The sequence below is a fragment of the Vulpes lagopus genome, chromosome 3, assembly GCF_018345385.1.
Source record: "Vulpes lagopus strain Blue_001 chromosome 3, ASM1834538v1, whole genome shotgun sequence".
NCBI lineage: Eukaryota > Metazoa > Chordata > Mammalia > Carnivora > Canidae > Vulpes > Vulpes lagopus.
The window spans coordinates 120,942,485-120,956,146 of NC_054826.1; the positions used below are offsets into that span (position 1 = coordinate 120,942,485).

At 50.9% G+C, this 13,662-nt stretch overlaps 1 protein-coding gene across 3 annotated transcripts in view; it reads left to right on the top strand.

Moving 5' to 3' along the window:
- TVP23A (trans-golgi network vesicle protein 23 homolog A) overlaps window positions 1-13,662 on the top strand; it is a 31,357-nt gene that overhangs the window by 16,505 nt on the left and 1,190 nt on the right. Inside the window, exons 1-5 of one of the 3 annotated variants that reach the window (XM_041749667.1) lie at window positions 10,137-10,263; window positions 10,779-10,923; window positions 11,428-11,517; window positions 11,746-11,874; window positions 13,154-13,285. In XM_041749667.1, the coding sequence (XP_041605601.1) occupies window positions 10,184-10,263; window positions 10,779-10,923; window positions 11,428-11,517; window positions 11,746-11,874; window positions 13,154-13,285 (576 nt within the window). In that variant the 5' untranslated portion in view covers window positions 10,137-10,183. Of the gene's footprint in view, window positions 1-10,136; window positions 10,264-10,778; window positions 10,924-11,427; window positions 11,518-11,745; window positions 11,875-13,153; window positions 13,286-13,662 lie in introns of those variants that run through there. The other 2 variants (XM_041749665.1, XM_041749666.1) reach the window with 2 other exon arrangements.

Genomic DNA, 13,662 nt, shown 5'->3' on the forward strand with positions numbered 1-13,662 from the left:
TCGGTGTTTTCCTTCCGCCGCTCTACTTCTTGCTAATTAGTAGTTGGACCTGGAGGCTTGATGAGATTCGGGTGTGGCTGTTTGGGGGAGCAGCCTCAGAGGGCGGGGGCATGCTTCCCCCAGGGGAGGCAGAGGGAGAAGCAGGCTCCCTGCGGGGAGCTCAACCCAGGACTCGATCCCAGGACCCCGGGATGGTGCCTGGTGGTCCTCTGCGGCTCCACCCCTGGGTCCTTTCGGGGTCATGGTCCAGATGCTTTCCAGTCCTGTCATTCGGTCTTCATTGGTGAGCCGAAGTGATCCAGAAACTTCCCCTCGTCGGCATGCAGGTCATTGCCAGGTGTACTTTGTAGAGAAAAGGCACAAGGCGCGTCAGGCGCGTGCCCTTCACCCTGGTGCGTTCTGGTGGGGAGTCCTCTCGCACCTCGGGGGTGGGCGCCGAGGGCCCCTTGACTCAGGTGACTCGCGGGGGAAGGTGCGTGGTCCTTGGTCCTCGGATTGGCCCGCCTCGCCGCGGGGCGCCCCTAGCAGGCGGCCTCTGAGCCTCCTGACCCAACTCTGGCAGCCTCCGACGGCTTCCCTGCTGCCCGAGGCCTCACCGCGCGCGTTTCTCCACCCGTGCCAGGAATCCGGGTGCGTGTCCTGCCTCAGCCCCCAGGCTCTGTGGCTACGATGTGCGTCAGGTGGGCCCGGACTGCCATCTCTTAGTGGACGTATTGTGGGGGCCGGGGTCACTGTCGTCAGCAAGTACGGGTCCCCTTTCCGTTGATCTGTGGCTCCCCGTGGGGCAGCTGGGGCGGCGTGGAAGCTCTGGGCTGAGCTGGGGCTCAAAGCAGCCCCTTAGGGCTTCGTGCAAACCTTCCTCCCCGGAGAGGGCGCCCAGCCGGAGACGGGAGGGGGGCCTGATTCCAGCTGCCATCCCCTGCGTCGTCGATGCTGCTTTGCTCAGACTCTGGGACGGTTCGCTTCCCTGGGCTTCCACGTCCTCCTCTGCAGGACATCTCTCTAGGTCCTTCCTACCTGGCTTATTTGGGCTCAGTTGTTGCTACACCAAGGTAGGTGTTAGGGGCTGACTTGTCTCCTCTCCAAAACAGGTGGGAGTTCTAGCTCCCCCCCCAAAGGTGACCTTATCTGGAAGTAGGGTCTCTGTGGACGTAGTTAAAAGGAGCCGGCGGGTGGAGGGGGGCTGCTACTGCAGCATGGCTGGTGTCCTTGTAAAAGGCCAGCCCTGTGAAGACAGACCCGTGGAGAAGGTTGGGGGCGGAGGTTGGGGCGAGGAGCCACAGGCCGAGGAGGCCTAAGCTGCCATCAGGAGGTCGGGTGGGCGAGAGGCCTGAGGTGGAGGCTCCCCCGCAGCCCTCCAGCAGCCCGCCCTGTGCACACTGTGATTTGGGAGTTCTGGCCTCCAGGCTGTGGGAGAGAAATTTCTGTCTGAAGCCACCCCTGCTTGCGGTGCCGGGGGAAGGAAGGAATACAGGGCGACTGCTTTCCCCTCTTCCTGCGGCCCCAAGGGCAGCGGCATCACCTGGTGCTCAATGAAGTGCAGGCCCCACCCCAGGCCTTCTGAGTCCGCATCCTGATTTAACGGGAGACCCAGGTGAGATGTCCGTGCAGCAAAGGGGCTTCTGCTGGTGGAAGGAGTGCACCCCAGTACAAGCGCGTGATTTCTGGTCACGCCTGGCACTTCCTGAAGCCCCGCCGCCCACTGGGCCGTATCCTGAGCCCCGCAGGTTCTCTGGGATCTTCCCCGCAGCTTGGCGCATGCAGTTGGTGCCGCTAGCGGCTCTCAGGCTGCACAACTTGAGGGAGGGAACATGCCTCACGTGAACTGTGATTGACCAGAAGCCCCTGGCAACCCTGACTCTGAACTGGGACTCATAAAGGTGAAGTTACCTGCTCGAGGTCACACAGGTCTCCAGGGGTGGTGCTGGGGTTTGCACCCAGGCAGCTGACGTGTGTGTGCGCATGCCTGAATTTGTGCCCACTACCCCCTGCTCCCCTGCCCTGCCTTCTTCCTGCAGAACTCCTGAAAGCTGTGCCTTTCATTCCTCCATTTCTTTTCTCTTGCTTTTATTTATTTTTAAAGATTTTATTTATTTATTCATGAGACACACACACAGAGGTAGAGACAGAGGCAGAGGGAGAAGCAGGCTCCCTGCGGGGAGCTCAACCCAGGACTCGATCCCAGGACCCCGGGATCACACCCTGAGCCCAAGGCAGATGCCCAACCACTAAGCCACCCAGGCAGGCATCCCTCTCTTGCTTTTAAATTGCGGTTAAAAAAAAAAAATAATAAATAAATAAATAAATTGCAGTTAAATATACATGATGCGAAAGGGACTATTTTCACCATGTAAAGTAACAATTCAGTGACATGTGTGCAGCCGTTACTATCATCTGGTTCCAGTCCCTTTTGGTCACCCCCAAAAGGAAGCCCATCCCCATTAAACACAAACCCCCCTGTGCCCCCAGCCCCAGGCAGCCTCTCAGGCGCTCACCATCCCCCTAGATTGGCCTGTTTCTAGATGTTTCCTATGAGCCGGATCCTACAGTACGTGACCTGGCTGCTTTTGCTCACAATCATATTTTCCAGACTCCTTCATGTTATAGCATTGGCCAGTATGGCTTCATTCCCTTTTTTAACTTTTGCCACATTTTTTTATTGTGGTGAAATAGGCCTAATCTAAAATTTACCATTTTCACCATTTAAAAAAAAAAAGACCCGGGATCGAATCCCACATCAGGCTCCCGGCGCATGGAGCCTGCTTCTCCCTCTGCCTGTGTCTCTGCCTCTCTCTCTTTCTCTCTGTATGACTATCATAAATAAATAAAAATTAAAAAAAAAAAAAGACTATTTAACAGAGAGAACACACAAGCAGGGGGGAGAGGCAGATGGAGGGAGAGGCAGGCTGCCTGCTGGGCAGGGAGCCCTACATGGGGCTCGATCCCAGGACCCTGAGATCATGACCTGAGCCAAAGGCAGGTGCTTAACCGACTGAGCCACCCAGGCACCCCCGTCTTCATCATTTTCTCATGTACCGTGCAGCAGTGGTAAATAGGTTCCCACTGCTGTGCCACCATCACCACCATCTGTCTCTAGAACGTTCCTACCAGCCCACACCAAGGCCCCGGGCCGTCCTACCCACCTGCCCCTCCATGGCCTCTTCTCAGGACAGTCCTACACTACCTGTGCTTCTGTGACTAAGCCTCATGTTTTCCAGGTCTGTCCTCATGGTCACGTGCGTCCCTGCCTCATTCTTGTCTACAGCGGGGTAACGTCCCACTGTGTGGACAGGTCGGTCACACTTTGTTCATCTGGTGAGGGACACGGGTTTCCACCTTTTGAGGATGGTGAGCTCACTTCCCTTTAGTGCTCTTACGAACATGCATGTGCCAAGTTTTTGTTCAAAGACAGGTTTTTCAGCTCCTTGGCTTCTAGGTGTTTTGAAAACTCTGGGCCATGTCGAGGTGCCCCCCCCCCGGAGAAGAGGGGAGGATCCCTCCCAGCAGGGCCCAGCCTAGGCTGAGCAGCCCCCCATCCCCGCTGACTCAGCCCTGGGGGGTTCACTTGGATTTGCCACTAAGCCTGTCCAGCCTCTAAAGTTGGGATGTCTCTTTAAGAAGAAATAAAGAACAGGGATCCCTGGGTGGCGCAGTGGTTTGGCGCCTGCCTTTGGCCCAGGGCGCGATCCTGGAGACCCGGGATCGAATCCCACATCAGGCTCCCGGTGCATGGAGCCTGCTTCTCCCTCCGCCTGTGTCTCTGCCTCTCTCTCTCTCTCTCTCTGTGACTATCATAAATAAATAAAAATTTAAAAAAAAAAAAAAAGAAGAAATAAAGAACAGAAACAAGAGTTAAAACCCTGGTGACCAGAGGGAAGTCTGGTTTTTTAGTTTTTTTTTGGGGGGGGGGGGGTTGTTTTGTTTTGCGTCCACACGCAGACCTCTATCATGCTGCCCTTTGAATGGAAGCAGTGAGGACACAGACATCCCAGGTGTCTGCAAACCTGCCTGTCCTGGGCTGAGATCCCAGGAGTGGAGGGGGACGTGCTGTCATTTGAAGCAAGAGGCCAGAGTCTGAAGGACAGGGGTGCTAACACTGCCTCTGGGGCGTTCTAGAGGAAAAAAACCAGGTTCCACCCAGATGCTTCCCCCGCCCCCCCGCAGCTCGCCAGGCCCACAGGCTTTAGCAGGCCATATCGGGGTCTCTGCTCTCCGAGGTGTGGGTCCCTCCAGCCTCCCTCTGCTTTGTTCCTTAAGCTGAGTTTCCCTGGCAGATGGGATGGAGGAGGGCCCCTGGCTTGTGAGTCCCCCCGTGGTCTTGTTAAAACTCAGATTTGGGCTTAGGAGGTCTGGGGGGGGGGGGGAATCCCCTGATCCTGCATTTCTAACAAGGTCCCGGCAGGCAAGGGGAGAGGCTGAGGGAGGGGCAGGTGGTGCCTTAGCTGTCTCCCCCAGCGCGTGGGGGTCCCTTTCCTCTCGCATCTTCCTGGCGGCCGCCACCGTGAGCGGAAGAGCCACCTGACTCTAAGTGGGCGTTGGGGCTGAAGAAATAAACAGCAGCACCCTGTTCATTTTTAACAGTGGGGGAAAACCTCTGACACGGGATGTCCAAAAAGAGCACCACTGGCCAAGGCTTCCCGCTCCCCCCCCCCCCCCCCGTCACTTCTCTCAAAAATTGTGACGATGAATGAGAGACAGTAACTGGAGTGAGCAGCCACAGCCACCCGAGGTCCCCTCCGGCCTGGTGGCCTAGGTATTTCCTCTCCGGGAACCTCAGGCACCTAGGGTTGATGTTGTCCTCCCACTTCACAGATGAGTACACCAAGGCCCTGGATGGTAGTACGTTGTCCGGGGCAGTGTACCTGCAAGGGCAAGGATGGCGTGCGAATGCGCAGGTAGGCTCTGGCTCTCACAGCCCACTCTGTCCAGGTGGGGGCCCGGTGCGCATCTATGTTCCAAGTAGGGGTGGCCTCTCCCCGTCTCCCCACTATGGTTGGTTTATTTTTTTTTGTTTTGTTTTGTTTCCAGAAGAACTGGTAAGTCCAGAAGGAAGGACCTGCTTTCTGAAATTTTCCTCATGCATCCAACTGTGATGGCCAGTTACTCAATTGGGGATTTTTAGGTCTGGATTTTTTATGTTGACCACAGAGAACCCCCAGAATATCAGCCCATGCATGGGCTTGGTTTATTCTGAAAGATGTCTTGCCTCAATGCAAAGTGGAGGGTCCCTCTGATTTGTTTTTCTACTTTTTAAATTCAGATTGACTTCAAAGTATGGGGAACAGTGAGCCTCCGTCAGGATCAGCACGTGGCTGACTTCCTCTTCTCCCCCATCCACTCTGGGGGCCTCAGCTTGTTGGGAAGCAGATCCTAGGCATCATCTCAGATGCTTGGGGTTTTTTTGTTTTAAGTGGCAAAAGCCAAGGAGGAAAGGTTAAGTCTTTCCTCAACCTTTGTCCTGGTGAAAAGCAGAGAGCTTCCCAGAGTGTCTGGAGAGTGAGGTTTTGTTTTATTTATTTATTTATTTATTTATTTATTTATTTATTTATTTATTTATTTTCATTCATTCATTTATTTAAATTTTTTATTTTTTGAGAGTGAGGTTTTTAAAGGAAGAGAGCTTAAAATAGGTTGTTTGCTGAGGAATTAAAGCCAGAGACAGTCTTTAAAAACCAGAGCACGGGTTTTCAAAGTAATTTAAACAGTGCAATGAAGGACAATGCTTTAGGATGCTGTTTGATCCTTGCTGACTTTAGGATTACACCCGCCTTTCCTCTCGGATCAGACTTGCTTTAGTAGTTTATGGGGGGGAAAAAGTTTATGTGAAAGAAGATATGTGTGCTTATGGGACACCTTTTTTCCCCTGATTTTACTCTATTTACTGTTTAGACACAACCCCACCCCCACCCACTGCCTGTGTCCATTTTTTAGAGTACTTTTAGGTTTATAGGAAAACAGCAAAAAGTACAGATTTCCCATAAGTCCCCCCACCCCAAACTTCCTCCTACTAACATCTTGCATTAGTGTCTTATATTTATTACAAATGCTGAGCCAACGCAGCATTGTTACCTAAAGCCATTTATGTAAAGTTTTATCCCTGTGCATTGCCTGGGCTTTGACACATGTAATGACAACGACCCACCATTATTGTGTCATACAGAGTAGTTTCACTGCCATGAAAGTCCCCTCTGCTTTGCTTATTCATCCCTTCCCTCCCCTACTGACCTTTGGCAGCCTTTTATTTTTTTTTACTGTGTGCATAGTATTTATAGTATTTTCCAGAATGTCCTACTGTTGGAGTCCTATAGTATGCAGCCATCCCAGACTGGCTTCTTTCATTGTGTAATACACATTTAAGGTTCCTTGTCTTTTCATGGCTTGACGCTCAACCGCTGAGCCATCCAGGCGTCCCGAGAGCTCACTTCCCTTTAGTGCTCGGTAATATGCCACTGTGTGGGATGCACCACAGTTTATCCATTCACCTGGTAAGGACATCCTGGGTTGCTCCCAGTTTGGGGCAATGATGCATAACACTGCTGCGAATATCTGTGTCCTGTTGCAGGCGTGGACCCAAGTTTTCAACCCCTTTGGGTAAATTCTGAGTGGTGTGATTGCTGGACAGGATCACATTTAGAACTTTTAGGGTGATTTGCAAAGATTTCTCTTTGGGTAGTGGTTTCAATCAAAACTTTTAAAGTTGTGATGTACATAAAGTGCACTAATCTGAATAGATGGTTTGGACTTTTGTTATGTGTATATACATGAGATCAAGATATAGGAATGTGGGGGATACCTGGGTGGCTCTGCAGTTGGGCATCCGCCTTTGGCCCAGGTTGTGATCCTGGGCTCCTGGGATCGAGTCCCACGACGGGCTCCCTGCATGGAGCCTGTTTATCCCTCTGCCTGCATCTCAGCCTCTGTGTATCGCTCATGAATAAATAAATCTTAAAAAAGATATGGGAGTGTGTCCAGGAGCCCTGTTTCTGTACCTTCCCAGGCACTGTCCCCTCAGCCGTCCCCATAGATAACACTACTCTGATTTCTAGTACAATCCATTGCTCCTGCCAGTCAGCCAGATTTCACCCTGCAGCTTTTGAAAGCAGACTTTTTTTGGGGGTGGGGAGGGGCCATTAGTAGCAATTTGCTTTATTTGGGTTTGTTTTCAACAGCACCTAATTTCATCATTGTTCAGGATAGCTCTGGAGCAGAGATTGGCATACTTTCTGGGTAAATATTTCCGACTGCCAGCGAGTGAATGAATAAGCATGGCTGCGTTCCAATAAAACTTTACTTACAGAAACAGGAAGTGGGCCAGATTTGGCTCTTGGGCCAGAGTTTACGAATCCAGTGTAGAGCAGGGCTTTCCTTGTAAAATTTGGGTCTGGGCCGCGCTTTCCTCCAAGAGGGAAGATCTCAGTTGTGGGTCCCAGATCCATGAAAATGGATTTTTTTTATTTTTTTTTTATTTTTTTTTTATTTTTATGATAGTCACACACACACACACAGAGAGAGAGAGAGGCAGAGACACAGGCAGAGGGAGAAGCAGGCTCCATGCACCGGGAGCCCGACGTGGGATTCGATCCCGGGTCTCCAGGATCGCGCCCTGGGCCAAAGGCAGGCGCCAAACCCCTGCGCCACCCAGGGATCCCTTTTTTTTTTTTTTTTTATTAATTTTTTTTTGAAAATGGATTTGAACTGAAACAGAAACCCAGCCAGACTCTCCCCAACCCCCCCTTTTTTAAAAAGATTTTATTTATTCATGAGAGACACAGAGGCAGAGACACAGGCAGAGGGAGAAGCAGGCTCCTTGCAGGGATCCCAATGTGGGATTCGATCCCGGGATCTCAGGATCACGCCCTGAGCCAAAGGCAGATGCTCAACCACTGAGCCATCCAGGCACCCACAGATTTTCCCCACCTTCACCACCCTTGCATTAATCTCATTTTCTGTTCCCGTCTGTCCTCCCCTCCTCCTGTCAGCCTCCAGGCTCCTACCTGGCCTGCAGAGGGTGAGGGCTTTGCTATCAAGTAGGAAGCACTGCCTGTTAAAGTGGAGAAACGAAGAAGGTTCTTTGGTGATGTGGAGGGAAGGGGGGGGATGTGGAGCGGTCAGGAGATGTGGGGGATCCCTGCAGAGGTGAAGGTCTGCCCCTGGCTGGTGAGAGAGAAAGTTGTGGTCAGGTGGGGAATTTCACAGCGGGGCTCCTTGGAGGTGGATCAGTTTCGAGTGGCTGAGGTAAGCTTGTCACGGTCCCTGAGCACGATCTGGGTTTCAGGCACTTTTTATGTGCCACCTTCACTTGATATTTTAATAGCGACGAAGTGGCCACTGTTCCACTGTTGGCATGCCCGTTTTACAGGAGTGGAGACTGAGGTGTCCAGTGGGTGTGTGGCGCTGGTCTGAGGTTGGAGCTAGGATTTGAATGCTGGCAGCCTGGTACCTCTGTACTGGTTGCTTCTTGATGGGCCACCAGGTGGGTGCCTGGGAGGGTGGGGTTGCAAGCCAGTGGCATTGGGAGGTGGAGATGACTGTTAGTGTGCGTGTGGTCTGTGCCCATGGAGGTAGCAGAGAAAACCCTGGGGGACCCAGCAGGGAAGGGTGGACAGGTGTAAGCCATGACCTTTGCAACTCTCAAAACCAGGAAACTGGTCTGAGACCATGTAGGCGTTGGCGGCAGACACAGGCTGGGCCAACCGCGGAGGGGAACCGAAGGGAGGGCTTGGAGGGTGGCCCAGAGGACAGCCTGCATCAAATGAAAGGAAAGCAGTATTTGAGAGCAAAGTCAGCATCATTTTCTACTCTGGGCTTTGTCTGAGTAAGGACAGTAGCCATGGTGTTAGTACTTTCCATTACACATTAAGGACATCATTTAAGAACCCAACCAAGAACCTTCCAACAATGGGAATTTTTCTGCATTTCAAGAAACCACAGCCGAAAGTGGGTGGGCAGGGGATTTATTCATATGCATTAACTTCCAGGTTTTACCCTGGATCATGGGCCACGTGGGTCTTTTACGTCTTTTACGTCTATACTGTCCTACAATACACTGTTTGGCAATATAGACCTGATTACAAGGCTTAACACGGTAAGTATTTGCTGAAAATCTTAAATGCCAGGTGCTATTGAGGACATAAAATAATCTCAGAAATGGCTTCTGACCTCAAAGTTTTCAGTTACTGCACGGGGGACTCTTATCTTCAGGGCAAAGAGGCAAGATTGTATTAAGACATTTAGTTAAAAGATCCTCAGGAAGATTTAAGGGTTAAAGGGTATGAGAGAAGGGGCACCTGGGTGGCTTCAGTCAGTTGAAAATCCAACTCTTGGTTTCAGCTCAGGTCTTGATCTCCAAGTCATGGGATCAAGCGCCAAGTTGGGTTCCGTGCTCAATGTGGAGTCTGCTTGAGATTCTCTCTCCTCTGACCCTCCTCCCCACTGCATGTTCTCTTTCTCAAAAAAAAAAAAAAAAAGGCAATAAAATGTAATAACAAACAAATACGAGACACACCCAAGGTTCTAATCTTTGGGAATATTCCAGATGTGGAGGTTGTGTGGGATCACGTCTGATTCTTCAGGGCCGGGTACATGTCCCAGGCTGGCTTGCACCCAGGCCGCCAGGAGAGGCCAGCATCTGGAAGGCACAAATGAGAAGCCTTGAGGTGGACAGCTAGGGTTTGGGCACTGCTCCTTCCTTTGGAACACCAGGAGTAAAATGCAGAAGTCACTATAAATCCTGCTTCTGAGGAAGTTCATGTTCCCTTGAGGGTCAGAAACTGCACAATTCCATATGAGCCCCCAGTTTGCTTACTTGGCATGGTCCTTCCTTGCGAGAACAAGCAGGTGCCTCCCTGACGCAACTCCGGCTCTGCTGGCTGTCTCTCTGACCACCCAGGTGGAGGCTCGTGGGCCAGCGTGAGACCCAGCCTGCTGTATTTCAACATTCTTAGCCGCCATCATTTAAAAACATTTTCCTGTCGCAACTCTCAATTTCTGGCTCCTTGTGAAACTAAAGGATCTGCCAGTACTGGGTGAGGAGGCTCTTCTGCCCCTTGCTCCCTAGCACCAGGTGGGGCTTTCACTGCCTCTCACCACCTGGCTTGCACTGTTGCCTTCTCGAGCTTTGTTGTTTCTACCTGTGCTCCACCGAGGTGGATTCCAACGGGGGGCGGGGAGGGGGAACAATGCCATGTCTTTGGCCTGGTCCGCGTCACCCACCATCCCCTGCCTGACCCCTGTGGGCATTTGTTCTCTCTGCACTGGATATGGGTGAGTGGTCTTCGTTCTTGAGCTAACTTTGAGTCTTTGATCTTTCTAGACTTTTTTCCTTTAAAGCAATTGGTGCGGGGTGAGTCAGGATTTCCCTCTATCCAGAACACGTGTTCCTTGGTGACAGGAGACTGCACCCCGTGGGCTGCATGTGAACTACTCAGTAACTGGTGGAACAGCCCAACCTTTACCTTTAGGGAACTGGTCCTTATCGCTAACAGGTGGGAAGGAGGTGACCACTGTCCTGTTTCACTTCAAAGGTGGCTGTGTTTCAAAGAGGGCAAATGATATTTGGAATCAAATTGGGGGAAAGTACTGGATTCTTCGAGAGGGGAAAGGTTCTAGTATAATAATGAGTGGCTCAGAACTTGTGATTTGCTGACGTCCTCAGGGCTGCAGCCTGACTTTGGCTTGACAAGCACTGGGGAAAACGTGACAAGTCAGAACCCACCCAGTGAGCTCGGGGATTGCCCTCTTGGCCTTTGCAGTGAGGGGGCTTCTGGGTTCTTTCCTAGGCACCCGCTGGCCACCTTTTTCCATCTGTTTTTCCGAGTGAGTGCCATTGTCACGTATGTGTGCTGTGACTGGTTCAGCAGAAGCTTTGTGGGCTGCTTTGTCACCGTGCTCCTCCTCCTGTCCTTTGACTTCTGGTCTGTGAAGGTAAGGCCCCCCGCCCCGGCTCGTGATGCCATCGCTCCTGAAACACGAGGGCCATAGTTCAACGTCACTGATGTTACCAATGAGTGTGGCTGGTTTGGGCCAAGAGGTGCTTTCGCTTAAACAGCAGATCTATACTTAAGAGTACGAACCAGTATTGCTTGAAATTAGAGGAAAAATACGTTGTTTCAGAGTTGAAAAAAATGTCAATCTCAACTGCCACTGTCACCAATATGTATCTCAAGAGGGTGGCAACTCCGTAAGCTTTGCATTTTTTTGTAAAACGTATTGCAGGGCGGGGAAATTGCTTGTTAAGGTAAGCTTGGTTAAAAATTAGAAGCCTCCAGCTGGCTTTGAGAACCCACCACAGCTCAGACCCCTCTGCTCCTGCTCCCACTCCCCGGGCAAGTTCAACACCAACTGGAGACTTTTACTTTGTTCATCAGTGAAAAGACAATGACTCTTTTCCTACGGCGTGCTTAGAGTCCTTCTGTCCATTTCCCCCAGAACGTAACGGGAAGACTCATGGTGGGCCTTCGTTGGTGGAACCAGATCGATGAAGATGGGAAAAGCCACTGGATTTTTGAAGCCAGAAAGGTATTGTCCGTTAGGAGTTGAACCAAGGCAAAGGCTGTGGGAAGTCTGCACAGGTCCCTTGTGGGCTTTGTGCAGATCGGGTTCCCACGCAGTGCTGAAGCTACTGCTGCAGGCACGCCGCTGCCACCAGCATGTGGTGGAAGTTCATGGACGAGAAGCCAAGAGGACCGCAGGTGACTTTGCAACCATTTTCACTCATTCTGAAAATGCAGTCTTCCTCCCAAACAGGCCTCTCCGAATCACATTGCTGCCACAGAGGCTGAAGCACGTATCTTCTGGCTCGGCCTCATCATCTGCCCGCTTATTTGGATCGTGTTCCTCTTTAGCACCTTATTCTCCCTGAAGCTCAAGTGGCTGGTAAGGCGACACCCTGACTTGGACAGTGCTTTGCCATGTGCACAGACCAGGATTGCAGAAGTGGGTTTTATTAGCTGTTGATTTGCGACAGCTTTGCTGAGCTTTCACAGACCCTACAATCCACCCATTCAGCACATGCAACGCAATAGGTTTCTAGTATATTCACAAGTGTGTGCGGTCAGCACCACAGCCCATCCTAGGATATTATTGGCACTCCCAAAAGAAGTCCTGTACCCTCCTTCCAGCCATTACCACCTCCCCTGTGCCCCTCTTCCTCCATGCCTGGCACTCATCTTCCTGTCTCAACACTTACCTATTCCCAACATTTTCTTTTTTTTTTTTCTTTTTTTTTTTTAATTTTTATTTATTTATGATAGTCACAGAGAGATAGAGAGAGAGGCAGAGACACAGGCAGAGGGAGAAGCAGGCTCCATGCACCGGGAGCCCGACGTGGGATTCGATCCCAGGTCTCCAGGATCGCGCCCTGGGCCAAAGGCAGGCGCCAAACCGCTGCGCCACCCAGGGATCCCTGTTCCCAACATTTTCTGTAACTGGAGTTATATAACGCGTTTATACCCTTCTTCCACTTAACGTAGTCTATTTAAGGGTCATCTGTGTTCTAGCATTTATCAAGACTTCTTTCCTTTTTGTGGCTGCATAGTATTCCATTGTAGGGCCATGCTGCATTTTTTTCTGTTCATCCACTGACGGACATTTGGTTGAACCTTTCAGACTCCTGTGAATAATGCTGAGAGAAGTTGTAAGCAAAACCATGTGATATCCTACCTTAGAACTCTTTCTAAAAGCAAGCCTCAGAGTTCTTAAGTTTTTATAGAATTTTTTTTAGCATGCTCCACAGCAAGCATGGAGCCGAATGCTGAGATCGTGAACTAAGCTGAGACCAAGAGTCTGACGCTCAACCGCCAGCCACCCCTATTTTAATTATTCTATTTCATTGCTGTGATCTGGCTCCTTCGGTGAGAAAACATCCACAGACAGTAGAAGAGCAGTGTAATCAAAAGTGGGGGGCACTCTGGCGTTTGGCTGTTGGCCCAGCCATGCATCAGCTCTGAGACTTTTGTTTCTGTGGGTTTCAGTTTCTTCCCTATAAAACGGGATGATAATGGCACTGTCTTTTGTTGTTGCTAGATAAGGTGTCCATGATTTGTGAGTTCTCAAAAAACGTCTGGTTGTTACTAAGTACATACCAGAGCACTTCTGTGGTTCGAGAGGAACATTCCCATACATGCTCTTAGAAGAACTACTTTTGCTTTGTGAGCAGGCCCTTGTGATAGCTGGGATTTCTCTCCAAGCCGCTAACCTGTATGGTTACATCCTCTGTAAGATGGGAGGTGAGAGTGACCTCAGCAAAGTCACAGCCAGTTTTCTGTCCCAGACGGTATTCCAGACGGTGAGTTCCTGAAGTCTTACTCCTGGACCCCTGCACTCGATGTTTGAAGCGCAGGTGGCCTAGTGGCAAATGCAGTTTTAACCGTTTTCGTATCAAGTCAGCTGCCACAGTGTTCTGTGTATGTGTGTGTGTGCATGCACATGCATGTGCCCATGGAGGCGGGGCATAAAATTTATACAACATAAAAATTACCACTTTAAACATACAGATCAGTGGTGGTAAGTACGTTCGCAATGTCATGCAGCCATCACCACCATCCATCTCCAGAACTTTCTCATCTCCCCAAACTGAGGTTCTGTCCACATGACACAGTAAGTCCCAGCCTCCCCTCCCACCATCTATTTGGCTCTCTGAACCTGACTCCTTTGGGAACTTCA